Source organism: Hypanus sabinus, chromosome 2, assembly GCF_030144855.1.
Source record: "Hypanus sabinus isolate sHypSab1 chromosome 2, sHypSab1.hap1, whole genome shotgun sequence".
Classification (NCBI taxonomy): Eukaryota; Metazoa; Chordata; class Chondrichthyes; order Myliobatiformes; family Dasyatidae; genus Hypanus; species Hypanus sabinus.
In genome coordinates, this window is record NC_082707.1 from 39224406 (window position 1) to 39238669 (window position 14264).

A 14264-nucleotide genomic window follows, 5' to 3' on the forward strand; every position below is an offset into this window, starting at 1 on the left:
CATTTGATAAGCTGAAATAAAACCGCAAGAGTAGCTTCTATATGTGGCATGATATTGGGGTACTAACGTGTAACTGTAATTGATTTTTTTTTTCCGTGAACGGTATGTGGAATTCAACTTACATACAGACTTGGTGTCAGACATGCACAGTCACCTGACAACATTTCAGAGAGTACTTAGAGAGATGCAGTTTTAAAGAATTAAATAATGAAAGTCTAGTTGCAACCTCTGTTCCCACAAAGATAACTTTACAGTTATGGTACATTTACAATGCAGCAGAAACCTCACTGGGTTTGACATTTGTCCTATTGCATTCTTCATTTGATTATTGTTCTGATTATAATGTACTTTTGGCATCCATTCTTCCACAATGGAAAAACCTGCGTGCAGAACACTTAAATCTATTTTAATCTCCCTAACAAGAAAAGGACATTTAATACAAAACTAGGCGCAAGGGAAATACTTGAAGTAACCTAGTGGGAAAAGTTGTCCATATTTTGGAGCTCAATTCAGAGTCAAGAAACAAATGACACCAACAATAAAATGTCGAAGATTTTGGAATTACCTCATGCTTCTGGCCAATAAAGTAATCTCAGGATGTTTGACTGAACCCATCTACAGAAATATAATCTATATCCATGGAAACAAAAGAGAAGGTATAAAAGGAAATGAATTAGTAGTAGGGATAGACAAGAAAAAGTCATGAATTGCCTTTCCTTTCCCAATATGTATTGTCTTCTTCTTTCTCGATAGCCCAACAGGATCAAGACAAATTCATTTTCAGTTTACTTTTGAGGTGTGGGCAATGCCTTTCACACACACACACATGCACACTCAAACCCAGTTAACTGATTCAGAAGAATACTGTGCTGCATGTAATACAACTTCCCTCCCTCTTCCATAGCTCCCTTCCTATCCACCAAGCCAATCCTCATTTCCTTCCCTTCTTTTGTAAAAACTCTAACACCTTTCCCCCGAGTTCCCCTTCTCTTTCACTAACCTCCTTCCTTCCCACCTCCTTCTCTCTGCTGTTTCCTCACAGTTCTGCTCTCTCCCCTTTCCTAACCTCACCTATTCCCCCTGCCCTGCCCTAGCCATTTTAAACTGTTGGTTGCTTGCCCTGTCCTAAAGTGAAGCTGCCAATCCTTTGAGATGCTGTTACTTTGTTATGAGTGCCAACGGGTAGTGTCAATAGATCGGTGATATATTTTAGGATGAAAAATGATCCTTTTCATTTTCCAACATACTATTTAACTCCACGTTCTTAGAAAGGTACTCTATGTTCCTAAGTCTACAAATGACCCTTGTGATTTCTAAGTATAAGGGTTCGTAGCAAACTCGAGTACTGGAATCACAGAGACTGCAGTAGCTCAAACAAAATGAAGATTTATTACAGAAGTTAACCAGCAGAACTAACAAGAGCTCATGCAAACTCTGCAGAATCATGAAGAACTGAAATCACTCACGATACTCAGAAGATCTCAGTCTGCGTTTCACCAGACAAGGATCCATAACAACCGAGCAAACAGAAGTTGGAGTGCCCACATGAAATGCATCCTGGAGCACGTAGGAATTCAGGGCCAATCAGGCAACATAGGGGTCCGGTTGAAGCAATAATCCCCAAAGTCAATAACTACAATGCATGAAATTGAAAATACAGTGCTAATTAAATTATCCCAAATTGAATAAAGGTGATAAGTACTAAGAGAGTTTAACAATCCCCCCCCCCCCGAAGCCAAATAAGATTCCTACAAAACAAAGTGAAAAACCAGAGCGAGTACAAAGACAAGCAACTAAATATAAAACGTAACTAATCCAAGGAACACTGTACACCCACAAGGTTACACTGAGCAATTACAATCCACATACTAACTACTTTGAGTCAGTGGACTGGGCCACGTTCAAGCACTCATCTGTGGATCTGAATGACTACACCAAGATTGCAATCAACCATATTAAGACAACTGTAGATTAATGTGACTCCACAAGATTTTTCAGGGTTTTCCCCAATCAGAAGCCCTGGATGAACCATGAAATCTGAAATTTACTGAGGGCTAGATCAGAGGCATTCAAGTTCAGAGACCAAGGATGCTACATGAGGTGCAGGTATGATAGCAATCTCAAAGGTTCAAATGTTCATTTTATTGTCAATAAATCTCTGATATTTGACTTCTCCAGAAGTCAAAAAACCAAGGGAGAAGTTGAAATAAAAGACATATCCTCCCCTCCCAGCAAGAAAAAGGAAAAGAAACAACCCCCCCCCCACGCTCTCCCTCACACAAAAAATTAACAGATTGCCCACGTGGTAAACAGTAGCTAGAACATTGAAAACCCCAAACCCCTAACGCTGTCCCTCGCAAAACACGAAAAACTGGAGAAGACCAATATAAAGTATAGTAATATAATCACCATAAATCTCAAAATATTGAAAACATCTTCCCATCAGCATTGAAGGAGACCGGTCACATGAACTCAGACTTTCTGTGAAAAGGGACTGCCACGCTGGGTCTAGGGTTGCTCTTGATCCCTCACCCTGTCTCTGGTCTTCTGCATGAGACATCTCCGAACACTACAGAGCACCAGATCATTCGATCGAATTCCAAACTGCACCTCACAGGTTCCAGCAGTCTCTGTAACACAATCAAGACAAAAAGAATAAACAGCTCCAATACCATATGGAAGTTCATTGACAACACCACTGTTGTGGGCTGAATCGAAGATGGTGATAAATCAGCATATAGGAGGGAGATTGAAAGATTGGGGGAGTGGTGTAAAGAAGCGTAAAGGGGCAAGCCAGTGAGAGATGTGACCAGGAGCGGGAGGGGATGGAGAAGACCCTGGGGAGGAGAATTGGAATCTTTGGAATGGGAACAAGCATCACAGGCTTGGACAAAGGACTTGTCATCTCTATTCATACCAGGCCATCAATAACATCTTTTTATGAATTCTCAGGTGCATGAAATTCCAGGGTAGGTTATTATCTCAGATACGTGCCACCATTTGAGAGGACCTCCGACCTAAGTTCAGGTGGCACAAAAAGGCGACTTGGGGGAACATTACTGGGAACTAGATTACTCCCCTCGAGTGCTTGCCTAACTTGGGAATCAACGTCTCAAGTGATAGGATCCAAAAGGTTATTCTCCCAAATTATCAATAACAACTAAGGCCTATCTATCAAATCAGAGGGGGGGCAGCAAGTTGCCTAGACAGGGTATCAGGCTTTAGATGCTTGGAACCTGTTCGATAAGTAATGACAAAGTTAAAACAGTTAAAAAATAATGCCCAATGGGCTTGCTGTGAGTTAGGTCCCTTGGCATTCTGGATATAAGCTAAATTCGTATGATCCGTCCAAACTATAAACAAATGCTCCACCCCTTCCAACCAGTGCCGTCACTCTTCTAAGGCCAGTTGAACAGCCAACTCCTGGTTACCAATATCATAATTGAATTCAGCTGGTGACAACTGTTTCACGCAGTAAGCACAGAGATGCCATTTTTTATAATCAGTGGTGGAATGTTTAAACAAGACTACCCCTGCTCCAATGTTGGAAGCGTCAATTGTTTTGTCACTGCTACCATATTGCAACCACCCAACCCTGAAGAGCAGATCAGGGGAGGCTGGGGAGGAGCAGGGCTGGGTGGTTACAATATGGGGGCAGTGACAAAACAATTCTTAAGATCATTAAAGGCTAACTCCACCTCTGCCATCCACAGAAACAATGCCAACTTTGTCTTGGTAAGATTGATCATGGGAGCAGCCATGGAGCTTAATAAATCTTCTGTAAAAGTTAGCAAACCCCAAGGATCTCTGAATCTGCTTGACAGAAGTGGGAATGGGCCAGTCCCGAATGAGGTCCATTAAAAGGAGACTTTAGGAACATGAAATTTGCACTTCTCTGGCTTGACAAATAACTTATTATCTAATAAACACTGAAGGTCCTGACGAACATGGGAGATATGTTCCTCATAAGAATTTGAATAAAATCAAAATGCTGGGACAGTAGCAAGCCCAAGAGGCATAACTAAGTATTCATATTGCCTGGTGAGCATACTGAATGGCATCTTCCATTCATCACCCTGACGAATCCAAATTCAACTGTAGGCATGCCTGAGATCCAACGTAGTGAAAACTTTGGCTCCTTGCAGTAAACCAAAGGCTGAGTTCATTAATGGTAAGGGGTAACTAGTTTTAATGGTAATCTTGTTAAGATCCTGATAATCAATACAGGGTCAGGCTACCATCCTTCTTTGTGACAAAGAAAACTCCACCTTTGCAGAAGGAGGTGAGGGTCTGATGAACCCAACTATTGATGCTTCTTTAAGGTAACTGTCTATAGTCCATCTCTGAGGACCAGATAGGGTTCCCTCAGAAAGGGCAGGAACCAGTCCATAACTCAATTGTGCAATCATAATAATGATGGGTTGGCAGCGAGGTAGCTCTTTTCTTGCTAAAAATGTTTAGGAGGTCTGAGTATTCAGGAGGGACTTTCTTAATCTCATTAATAACTTCTAACTCAGGAAGCGTGGACACAGGTTCAGGGATTTTCATTTTGATCTCGGGCAATTGGGAGACATACTCATGATTCTAGGAAACCAATAAAAAGCAAATACTTTGGCAATTAGAGGACCAACCAGTAATAACCCCTCATAGATATCCAAGAATAAAAGGGATCTCTGTCAAATTAATTAAGTGGAACTTCAATGTTTCGCAGTGATTTCCAAAGCGAAAGCCTAACAGTCTGGAAATGTAACAAGCCTTAGCCATTCAAGAGGCCTACCATCCAGTACAATGGCAGCAAGGAGAAAGGGACCCTCATTTGTTGTGCCACCCCTAAATCTAAAAAGTTACCCACTGAACCAAGGGTCAACAAACACGTGAATGGGAAACTCCTTTCGACTGCATATCAAACAAGAGGGTAGGTGTAACCGCGTGTAAGTACCTATGGGAGAGGCCAAGGGACCATCACAGATCTCCCCTCACTGGGTGGCCCCCAGGAGTTTCCCAGCCTCTTGGGGCACATGGCCAGATAATGCCCTAGTTCCCCTCAGTACAAAGAATGTCTCTCTTTAAATTTTGTGTTGTGTTCGATCAGCAACCGAGAGATGTGCCCTGCCCAACTGCTTGGGTTCCATGGCATCCAGCAAGTGGGTCACTGAAGGATCTATAGGAGGAAATGGGTGGATGAGCGTCAGTAGGATAGAAGCTGGGGAGCTGCTGGCACTACTCTCACTGCCTTTCTGACAGACAGATGTCCAGACAAGTGGCTAAATTGATTAAAGTCTGGTACAGGATCATGAGCTGCCAGTTCATCTTTAAGACTGTTCTTTCGAACATGGCCATCAGAGCTTTACCACTCCCCACTCTCAAGAGCCAAAGTTCTGAACTCAACTGAGCAGTCCACCCTGTCTCGTAGCCACCTGCTCCCAACCATGGGGTGATTAGGGCACTGATAAATGGATTAATAAAGGAGCATTTGGGATCATCTCTCTCAAACTTAGGTGTTGTCCATTCCAGAGCTTTACTGGAGAGGAAGGTAATAATGCAAGCCATTTTATTTCATTCAGTAGGAAACTTGTGCATCATCATTTTGGACACCAGAGAACATTGGGTTATAAACCCCCAGTACAACTCAGGACTCCTGTTAAAGAGCCCCAGAGTAGGCAGATTTAGGCAGCTATCGGCATTTTCCCCCGAGTACATGGCATACCTGATTCCTGGGCTTTTACATTTCCCTTGATGGCAGAGAGAGACGCGGTCCTTTCCCGCAGCTGACCGCGGCACTCTGCTTTGCCAGATCTGGTTGGACGCCAAATCCTGCTCAGGTCACCTTTCTGAACCGGGTCGAGATGAAGGGTCGCAAGCACACTCAAGTGCAGGGATCACAGAGACGTCGGCAACTCAAGCAAAATAGATTTAATACGGACATTAACCAGCCAAACTAACAAGAGCTCACGCAAACTATATTGAATCTTGAAGAGCTGAAATCACTCACATTAAACCGAAGAACTTGGTCTGAGCTTCACCAGATGAGAATCCACAACAACTGAGACAAGAGAAGTTGGCGTGTTGCACCCCCTCAAAATACACCCTGGAGCACTTAGAAGTTCAGGACTGATCAGACAATGTAAGTGTCCAGATGAAGCAATGGTCCCCTGGGCAACTACTATAAAGGAAGATATTGAAATACCGTGCTAATAAAATTACCTCAAATCGAATAAAAGTGATAAATAGAAAGAGAGTTAACAAACCCCATGACACGCAATGAGACATCTGCAGAGCTTCATAACCAGAGCTAGTCCAAAGACCAATGATTAGTCATAAAGGGTAAAACAATCCAAGGAATTCTGCATGAGGTGACACTGAGAAAATACAGTCCACATACTAACTGAAAAAGATTACCCTGGTTGTGACACCAAGCCTAAGATGAAAAGGCTTTTCTCCAAGTGAGGAACTTCAGGGGGTATAAAGTACATCTGAGCTGTGAATGTTCAGGATTAAACTAGAAAATGCTACAAATATTCAACACTGCAAGTCTTCTTTTATTTTAGAATTCCAGTATTTCCAATTTTATTGAGTTTCAATGAATTTCTATGTCTTCCCTACCATGTCTGTCAACTTTGTAAAGGTTCTGGTCCTCATTCTGAATGAATTTCTGTTTATCTTTTGTACCTTGCCTGAACTGCAGAGTGAGTCCAACATGTGTTTTACTCCTTTTCAGATTTCCAGCATTTTGTTGCTTTTTTGATTTTTTTAGTTACTCACGTACAGGCTTTGTGCATTTCAGCACTGTGTCCTTTGTCCCCTTCAAACTGCATTCTATCTGGTTGAGACTAAAATTCTGGTTTGTGTTGGTTGTCATCATATCCGACGATGACAGAAATTTCTGTTGGAAGGTTTTTAAAATGGAAAAGCTGTTGCACAGGGGCATCTCCACTCCCTCGATCTCAGATGTCCAGATCCAGAGATATGAGTAGTCGTCAAAACTGAGACCTTCCTTGGTTGCTGAGGATGACCGTGACCTCTTCAGTGCCTTCGCTCTCCAGAAAGTGTTGCTGCATCACTTTTGTGGCCATTCGATCTCAATGTTGTTCTCGTCCGCCCAGTCCACTGGGGCTGACCTTGCTTGCTAGGACAGGCATGTCCCTATCTCACTAGAGGTATGAGGCCCACTGGCTACTCTCGCCTGGTTTAGCCCACCATCTGAAGCGGTGTACCAGGGTTTGCATGCAAACAGCTACTTGGAGCCATAGGCAAGAGCTGAGTGTCCGGTGAGGACCAAAGGTGCAAGAACAGCCCAGAATGGACACAACAAGCTCCTTCCACAGAGCTGCTACCCCTCCCTGGAGATCCTATACATCCCGCTGGTTTGTAATGTGGGTCTAAACCCCAGTGGCAATTTGGTTGGAATTGCTTAAATTAAAGTTCCTTACAAATGCTAGAGAGAGAGCACAGCATGATAGAATAGTGCTTAGTGTAACAGTATTACTGCACCAGCAACCTGGTTTCATCCCGCCCCCACTTCCACTGTTCTCCCCATGACCATGTGGGTTTCCTCCAGGTTCTCCAATTTCCTCCCACATTCCGAAGACATGTGGTTAGGAGGGTAATCGGGTGTAATTGGGAGATATGGACTCAATAGTCCAGATGAGCCTGTTACCACGCTGCATCTTGAAATAATAACAAAAGGTGAGTGACAGCTGTGTAACATGTAACTGGATTAGATTACATCCTGGGGTTTAATAAATAACAATCTATTAATTGACTATAGTGGATTCCCTCAGACATTCAGTTATGTCCAACAATATCCAGAATACTTGAGCACAACTTCATGGTCAGCACCAAAGCAGCTGAGTTCCTCTGGTTGCAAATCCTGTCAGTCAGAGTGGGCAGAACAGGCCAGGCCCACAAAATTGGTGCTTAAATAGCTTGAGATATGCAGCCCTGCTGAAATGGTGATGATTCCTTTCCTCCCACAGATGCTGCTCGGCCCACTAATTTCTTCCAGCAGATTATTTGATTGCATCATTTTCTATTATCTTCCAGTTCTTGTTTTCTGATTGGTCTTTGGTGCCCTTGGAATCCCCTGCTGCTGTTAGTCAATCTCACATTTCAGTGATAAATTTGAATTATAAGACCATAAGACATAGGAGCAGAATTAAACCATTTGGTCCATTGATCATTTCTTCCCCTCCTCAGCCCCATTCCCCAGCCTTCTCCCCCTTACCTTTGATGACATGTCCAATCAAGAACCTATCAAACTCTGTCTTAAATACACCCAACGGTTTGGCCTCCACAGCTGCCTATGGTAACAAATTCCACAAATTCATCACCCTCTGGCGAAAGAAATTCTTATGCATCTCTTTTTTAAATGAACACCGCTATATCCTGAGGCTGACACCATGGGACACATCCTTTCCACATCTACTCTGTCTAGGTCTTTCAACATTCGAAAGGTTTCAACAAGCACCTCCTTCATCCTTCTAAGTTCCAGCAAGTACAGACCCAGAGCTATCAAATGTTCTTTAAAAGACCTATTGTATCCACTTTCACCGCTGCCGCTGGCAGTGCATTCCACACACCCACCACTCTCTGTGTAAAAAAGTTACCCCTGACATCCCCTTGGTACTTATTTCCAAGCACCTTAAAACTATGCCCCCTCACGTTAGCCATTTCAGCCCTGGGAAAAAGCCTCTGGCTATCCAAACGATCAATGCCCCAGTGTTCTGCACAAGGATCCCAAGTTCCTCTGCATTCTTAGATTTTGGATTTTCTCCCCATTTAGAAAATAGTCTGCACATTTATTTCTACTACCAAGGTGCATGACCATGCATTTGCCAACATTGTACTGGGGTTGCACTTACTTTGCTTTGAGGTTTGTTGGTTTTCTAAGCAGACAAAAGTTAGGCCAAATTGTTATCTTCGATGTCTGAAAGATCACACCTCTTGTAATATTACACCATAGATAAACACACCACCGAAATGCAAAATCAACTAACCCGGAAAGTAGCACAGAAAAATTCCAAAGGTGGGTGGAACACTAATCTAGGCTGAAAGTGGTTAGAAATTAAGTCTTTTAAGACAGATTCCTCAGACTGTAAACTTGTTTTGTATGAAGGAACAACAGAGAATACAATAACATGGCAGCTGCAGCAAAGTGGATTTACACTCTTGTGCTTTTAAGTGACTTAATCGATGGACAGATTACAACAGGTAAACAACTTTGCTACCATTATTTGTATAATCATCAGGGGGATAAAATGCAAGAAATTGAATTACTCATAAAGCAGTAATATCCAGCAGACAGTTTTTCTGGTCATTAAATGTAGATAAATCAGAAGTGCATTCTATTTAGTTTCTGGTAAACTGTGTGACTGCTTGTAAGGAGTTAGCTATTACTGTGATTACAAGCTAACCGCAACATAACTCGACAATACATGGGGAATAACGATGAAAAGGCCAATTCCAATTCATAAACACATCTAGGGAGAAAATGGTTCAGGTAAACTCAAACATAAAAATTTGAATGTCCCTTTAAGATAAAGTAGGACTGTTACTTGTACGAACACAGACACAATCATGCACATTTACCATTCGCCAGGATGCAATAATTTAATTCACACCAGTGTAAACTTAGATCGAAATTGTATTGACAAAATATTTTAAACTATAACAAACACATAATACTATATAATACAAAATAAAAAGGGTCCATAATATGTATAAAAATATCAGTCTTTAATGTACATGTAATTATTAGAGCTCATTGTTGTGTAATCAATCTAGTTTGCTTCAATTTTATTTACTCACGGTACTGAAATGATTTTGTGCTGAAGAACCCGTCACAGGGAAAAATACATTGACGCAACATCCAAGGATAAAAGCTATCTGTACAGTTTCCCTGAGACCATTACCTGCATGAGGATTTTCCAACAGCAGTATCTGACCTAACAAATGGGTTCCGTGAGCATTTCACCATGTTCTTCTGCTGTCCTTTCATTGTCCATTTCCATATTCCTTCTTTTTTTCTTCTTCAGTCCTGCACTATTTCCAGAAAATGGCTTCCCATTCTTTTTCCTATGCCCTCTCTAGAAAGTGAACCAAACAAACATAACTTTTCAGTCAAGTGAATTATTATTTTAAACAGCAAAAATGAAATAATCGATGTATCATGTAAGAAAAGGGACACTTCGTCATAGAATCGTAGAGCTGTACAGCACAGAAACAGGACTTTCAGCACATCAAATCCACGCTGAACCCATTTCAACTGCCTGCTGCCATTGACCATACTCCTACAATCCATGTACCGATCCAAACTTCTCTAAAACATTGAAATCGGGCTTGCATGCACCACTTGTGCAGGCAGCTCATTCCACACTCACATGACCCTCTGAGTGAAGAAGCTTCCCTTCATGGTCCCCTTAAACTCCTCACCTTTCACCCTGAACCCATCAACTCTGGATGTAGTCACACCCAAACTCAGTAGAAAAAGCCTGCTGCACTTACCCCTCATAAATTTGTATACCTCTATAAAATTTCCTCTCGGTTTTCTACATTCTAACCTATTCAATCTTTCCTTATAACTCAGGTCCTCCAGAGCCATCAACACCCTTGTAAATGTTCTCTGTAACTCGTTCAACCTTATTTACATCTTTCCTGTACCAAAACTGCAACATCTCAACAATATCTTATATGACTTCAACATAACATCCCTTCTCCTTTACTCAAGATATGAAGCCCAAAGCTTCCTTTACGGCTCTGTTGACCTGTGACATGACTTTCAATGAAGTTAGGATAGGACCTGTATTCCCAGGTCCCTTTGTTCTATCACACACTTCAGTGCCCTTATCGTTCACTGTGTATGACCTACTTGGTTGGTCCTTCCAAAGTGCAAAATCTCGCACTTGTCTGCATTAAATTACATCTGCCATTTTTCAGCCCATTTTTCCAGCTGATGCAAATCACTCTGTAAGCTATGATAGTCTTTCTCACTGTCCATCACACCCACAATCTTGGTGTCACCCGCAGATTTGCTAATCTAATTATCATCCAGATTATAGACAATAGACAATAGGTGCAGAAGTAGACCATTCGGCCCCTCGAGTCTGCGCCACCATTCTGAGATCATGGCTGATCATTCACTATCAATACCCAGTCCCTGCCTTGTCCCCATATCCCTTGATTCCCCTATCCATCGGATATCTATCCAGCTCCTTCTTGAAAGCATCCAGAGAATTGGCCTCCACCATCTTCCGAGGCAGTGCATTCCACACCTCCACAACTCTCTGGGAGAAGAAGCTCTTCCTCAACTCTGGTTTAAATAACTGACCTCTTATTCTCAATCCATGCCCTCTGGTACTGGACTCTCACAACATCTGGAACATATTTCCTGCCTCAATCCTATCAAATCCTTTAATTATCTTAAACGTTTCAATCAGATCTCCTCTCAATCTCAATTCCAGCGTGTACAAGCCCAATCTCTCCAATCTCTCTGCATAAGACAGCCCTGCCATCCCAGGAATCAACCTAGTGAATCTACGCTGCACCTCCTCAATTGCCAGAATGTCCTTCCTTAAACCTGGAGACCAAAACTGTACACAATATTCCAGGTGTGGTCTCACCAGGGCCCTGTACAAATGCAAAAGGACATCCTTGCTCTTGTATTCAATTCCCCTTGTAACAAAGGCCAACATTCCATTTGCCCTCTTCACTGCCTGTTTCACTTGCTCATTCACCTTCTTTGACTGGTGAACTAGGACTCCTAGGTCTCTTTGCATTTCTCCCTTACCTAACTCTACACCGTTCAGACAATACTCTGCCCTATTGTTCCTGCTTCCAAAGTGGATAACTTCACATTTATTCACATTGAATGACATCTGTCAAGTATCTGCCCACTCACTCAGCCTATCCAAGTCTCCCTGTATTCTCCTAACGTCCTCTTCGCATGTCACACTGCCACCCAGTTTATTATCGTCAGCAAACTTGCTGATATAGTTTTCAATGCCCTCATCTAAATCATTGACATAAATCGTAAAGAGCTGTGGTTCAAATACAGAGCCCTGTGGTACCCCACTAGTCACCTCCAGCCAGTCCGAGAAACACCCATTCACTGCTACCCTTTGCTTTCTATCTGCCAACCAGTTTTCTATCCATGTTGAAACCCTGCCCCCAATGCCATGAGCTCTGATTTTACTCACCAATCTCCTATGTGGCACCTTATCGAATGCCTTATGAAAATCTAGGTACACAACATCCACTAGCTTACCCTCGTCTAACATCCTTGTTACACCCTCAAAAAACACCAACAGATTAGTCAAGCATGATTTTCCCTTGGTAAATCCATGCTGGCTCGGCCTAATCCTATTTCTGCCATCTAGATGTGCCACTATTTCGTCCTTAATAATGGACTCAAGCATCTTCCCCACGACTGACGTTAGGCTAACAGGGCAATAGTTCTCCGTTTTCTCCTTCCCTCCCTTCTTGAAAAGTGGGACAACATTAGCCACTCTCCAATCTTCAGGAACTGATCTTGAATCTAAGGAACATTGGAAAATGATTACCAATGCATCCGCAATTTCCTCAGCCACCTCTTTTAGAACCCTCGGATGCAGACCATCTGGACCCGGGGATTTATTAGCCTTCAGTCCTACCAGTCTACTCATCACAGTTTCTTTCCGAATGTCAATCTGTCTCAATTCCTCTGATATCTTATGACCCTGGCCCATCCATACAACTGGGAGATTGCTTGTGTCCTCCCTGGTGAAGACAGATCTAAAGTACGCATTAAATTCTGTTGCCATTTCCCTGTTTCCCATAACAATTTCTCCCAATTCATTCTTCAAGGGGCCAACATTGTTCTTAACTATCTTCTTTCTCTTCACATAGCTAAAAAAGCTTTTGCTATCCCCTTTTATATTCCTGGCTAGACTGAGCTCATACCTGATTTTTTCTCTCCGTATTGCTTTTTTAGTTAAGATCTGCTGTTCCTTAAAACTTTCCCAGTCATCTGTATTCCCACTCATCTTAGCCCTGTCATACTTCTTTTTCTTTAATGCTATACAATCTCTGACTTCCTTTGTCAACCACTGTGGCCCCTTCCCCCTCTTTGAATCCTTCCTTCTCATTGGAATGAACTGCTTTTGCATCTTTTGTATTATCCCCAAGAATATCTGCCACTGCTGATCCACTGTCTTTCCTGCCAGGGCATCCACCCATTTAACTTTGGCCAGCTCTTCCCTCATGGCTCCGTAGTCTCCTTTATTTAATTGCAACACTGACACCTCTGATCTGCCCTTATCCCTCTCAAATTGTAGATAAAAACTTATCATGTTATGATCACTACTTCCTAATGGCTCCTTTACTTCAAGATCACTTATCAATTCCTGTTCATTACACATCACCAAGTCCAAAATAGCCTCGTTCCTGGTTGGCTCAAGCACAAGCTGTTCCAAAAATACATCCCTTAGACACTCCACAAACTCCCTATCCTGGGGTCCAGCACCTACCTGATTCTCCCAGTTCACCTGCATGTTGAAATCTCCCATAACGACTGCATTACCTTTAGCACATGCCAATGTTAACTCCCTAATCAACTTGTACCCAATATCCACGCTACTGTTTGGGGGCCTGTACACAACACCCATTAGGGTCTTTTTACCCTTACTGTTCCTCAGCTCAATCCACACAGACTCTACTTCCCCTGTTCCCAAGTCACCTCTTGCTAAGGACTGAATCTCATTCCTCACCAACAGGGCCACCCCACCCCCTCTTCCCATATTTCTACGATAGCACGTATACCCTGGTACACTCAATTCCCAGGCCTGATCCCCTTGCAGCCATGTCTCCGTTATCCCAACAATATCGTAGTTCCCCATTTTCATCTGAGCTTCAAGCTCATCTGTCTTATTTCTGACACTACGCACATTCAAGTATAGAATTCTTAGCCCATTCCTCCTCTCTTTGCTTAAAACACTGTCTACTGTACCTAACCCAGCTCCTTGCACTTCCATCGGGCAAATTGCACCCTGAATTTTGATGACCTTCTCAAGATCACCCAAACCTTGTACACATTTAACCCCATGCTCCTTCTGACCAACCCTCTGGATCTGGATCCCTGCCCCCTGCACATCTAGTTTAAACCCCCCCGAGCAGCATTGGCAAACACTCCTGCAAGAATGTTAGTACCCCTCCGGTTCAGATGTAGACCATCCCTTCGAAACAGATCCCAATGTCCCTGGAACAAAGACCAATTATCCAAAAACCTGAAC

At 42.7% G+C, this 14264-nt stretch overlaps 1 protein-coding gene and 1 long non-coding RNA gene across 11 annotated transcripts in view; one reads left to right on the forward strand and one right to left on the reverse strand.

Annotated features, from left to right (window-relative positions):
* Nucleotides 1–8959, reverse strand: part of LOC132404603 (uncharacterized) — a 43637-nt gene extending 34678 nt beyond the window's left edge. The window contains exons 1-4 of one of the 2 annotated variants that reach the window (XR_009515602.1): nt 8862–8959; nt 5993–6163; nt 2410–2630; nt 1467–1633 (exon numbers count right to left, since the gene is read on the reverse strand). This is a non-coding gene — a long non-coding RNA (uncharacterized LOC132404603). Of the gene's footprint in view, nt 1–1466; nt 1634–2409; nt 2631–5707; nt 6164–8861 lie in introns of both variants that reach the window. The other variant, XR_009515595.1, reaches the window with a different exon arrangement.
* A 76-nt stretch (nt 8960–9035) lies between these two features.
* Nucleotides 9036–14264, forward strand: part of LOC132377866 (protein HEG-like) — an 80612-nt gene continuing 75383 nt past the window's right edge. For 8 of the 9 annotated variants that reach the window (XM_059944306.1, XM_059944315.1, XM_059944357.1 and 5 more), the window contains exon 1: nt 9036–9210. In XM_059944306.1, coding sequence (XP_059800289.1) covers nt 9138–9210 — 73 coding nt within the window. In that variant the 5' untranslated portion in view covers nt 9036–9137. The remainder of the gene's footprint in view (nt 9211–14264) is intronic. The other variant, XM_059944338.1, reaches the window with a different exon arrangement.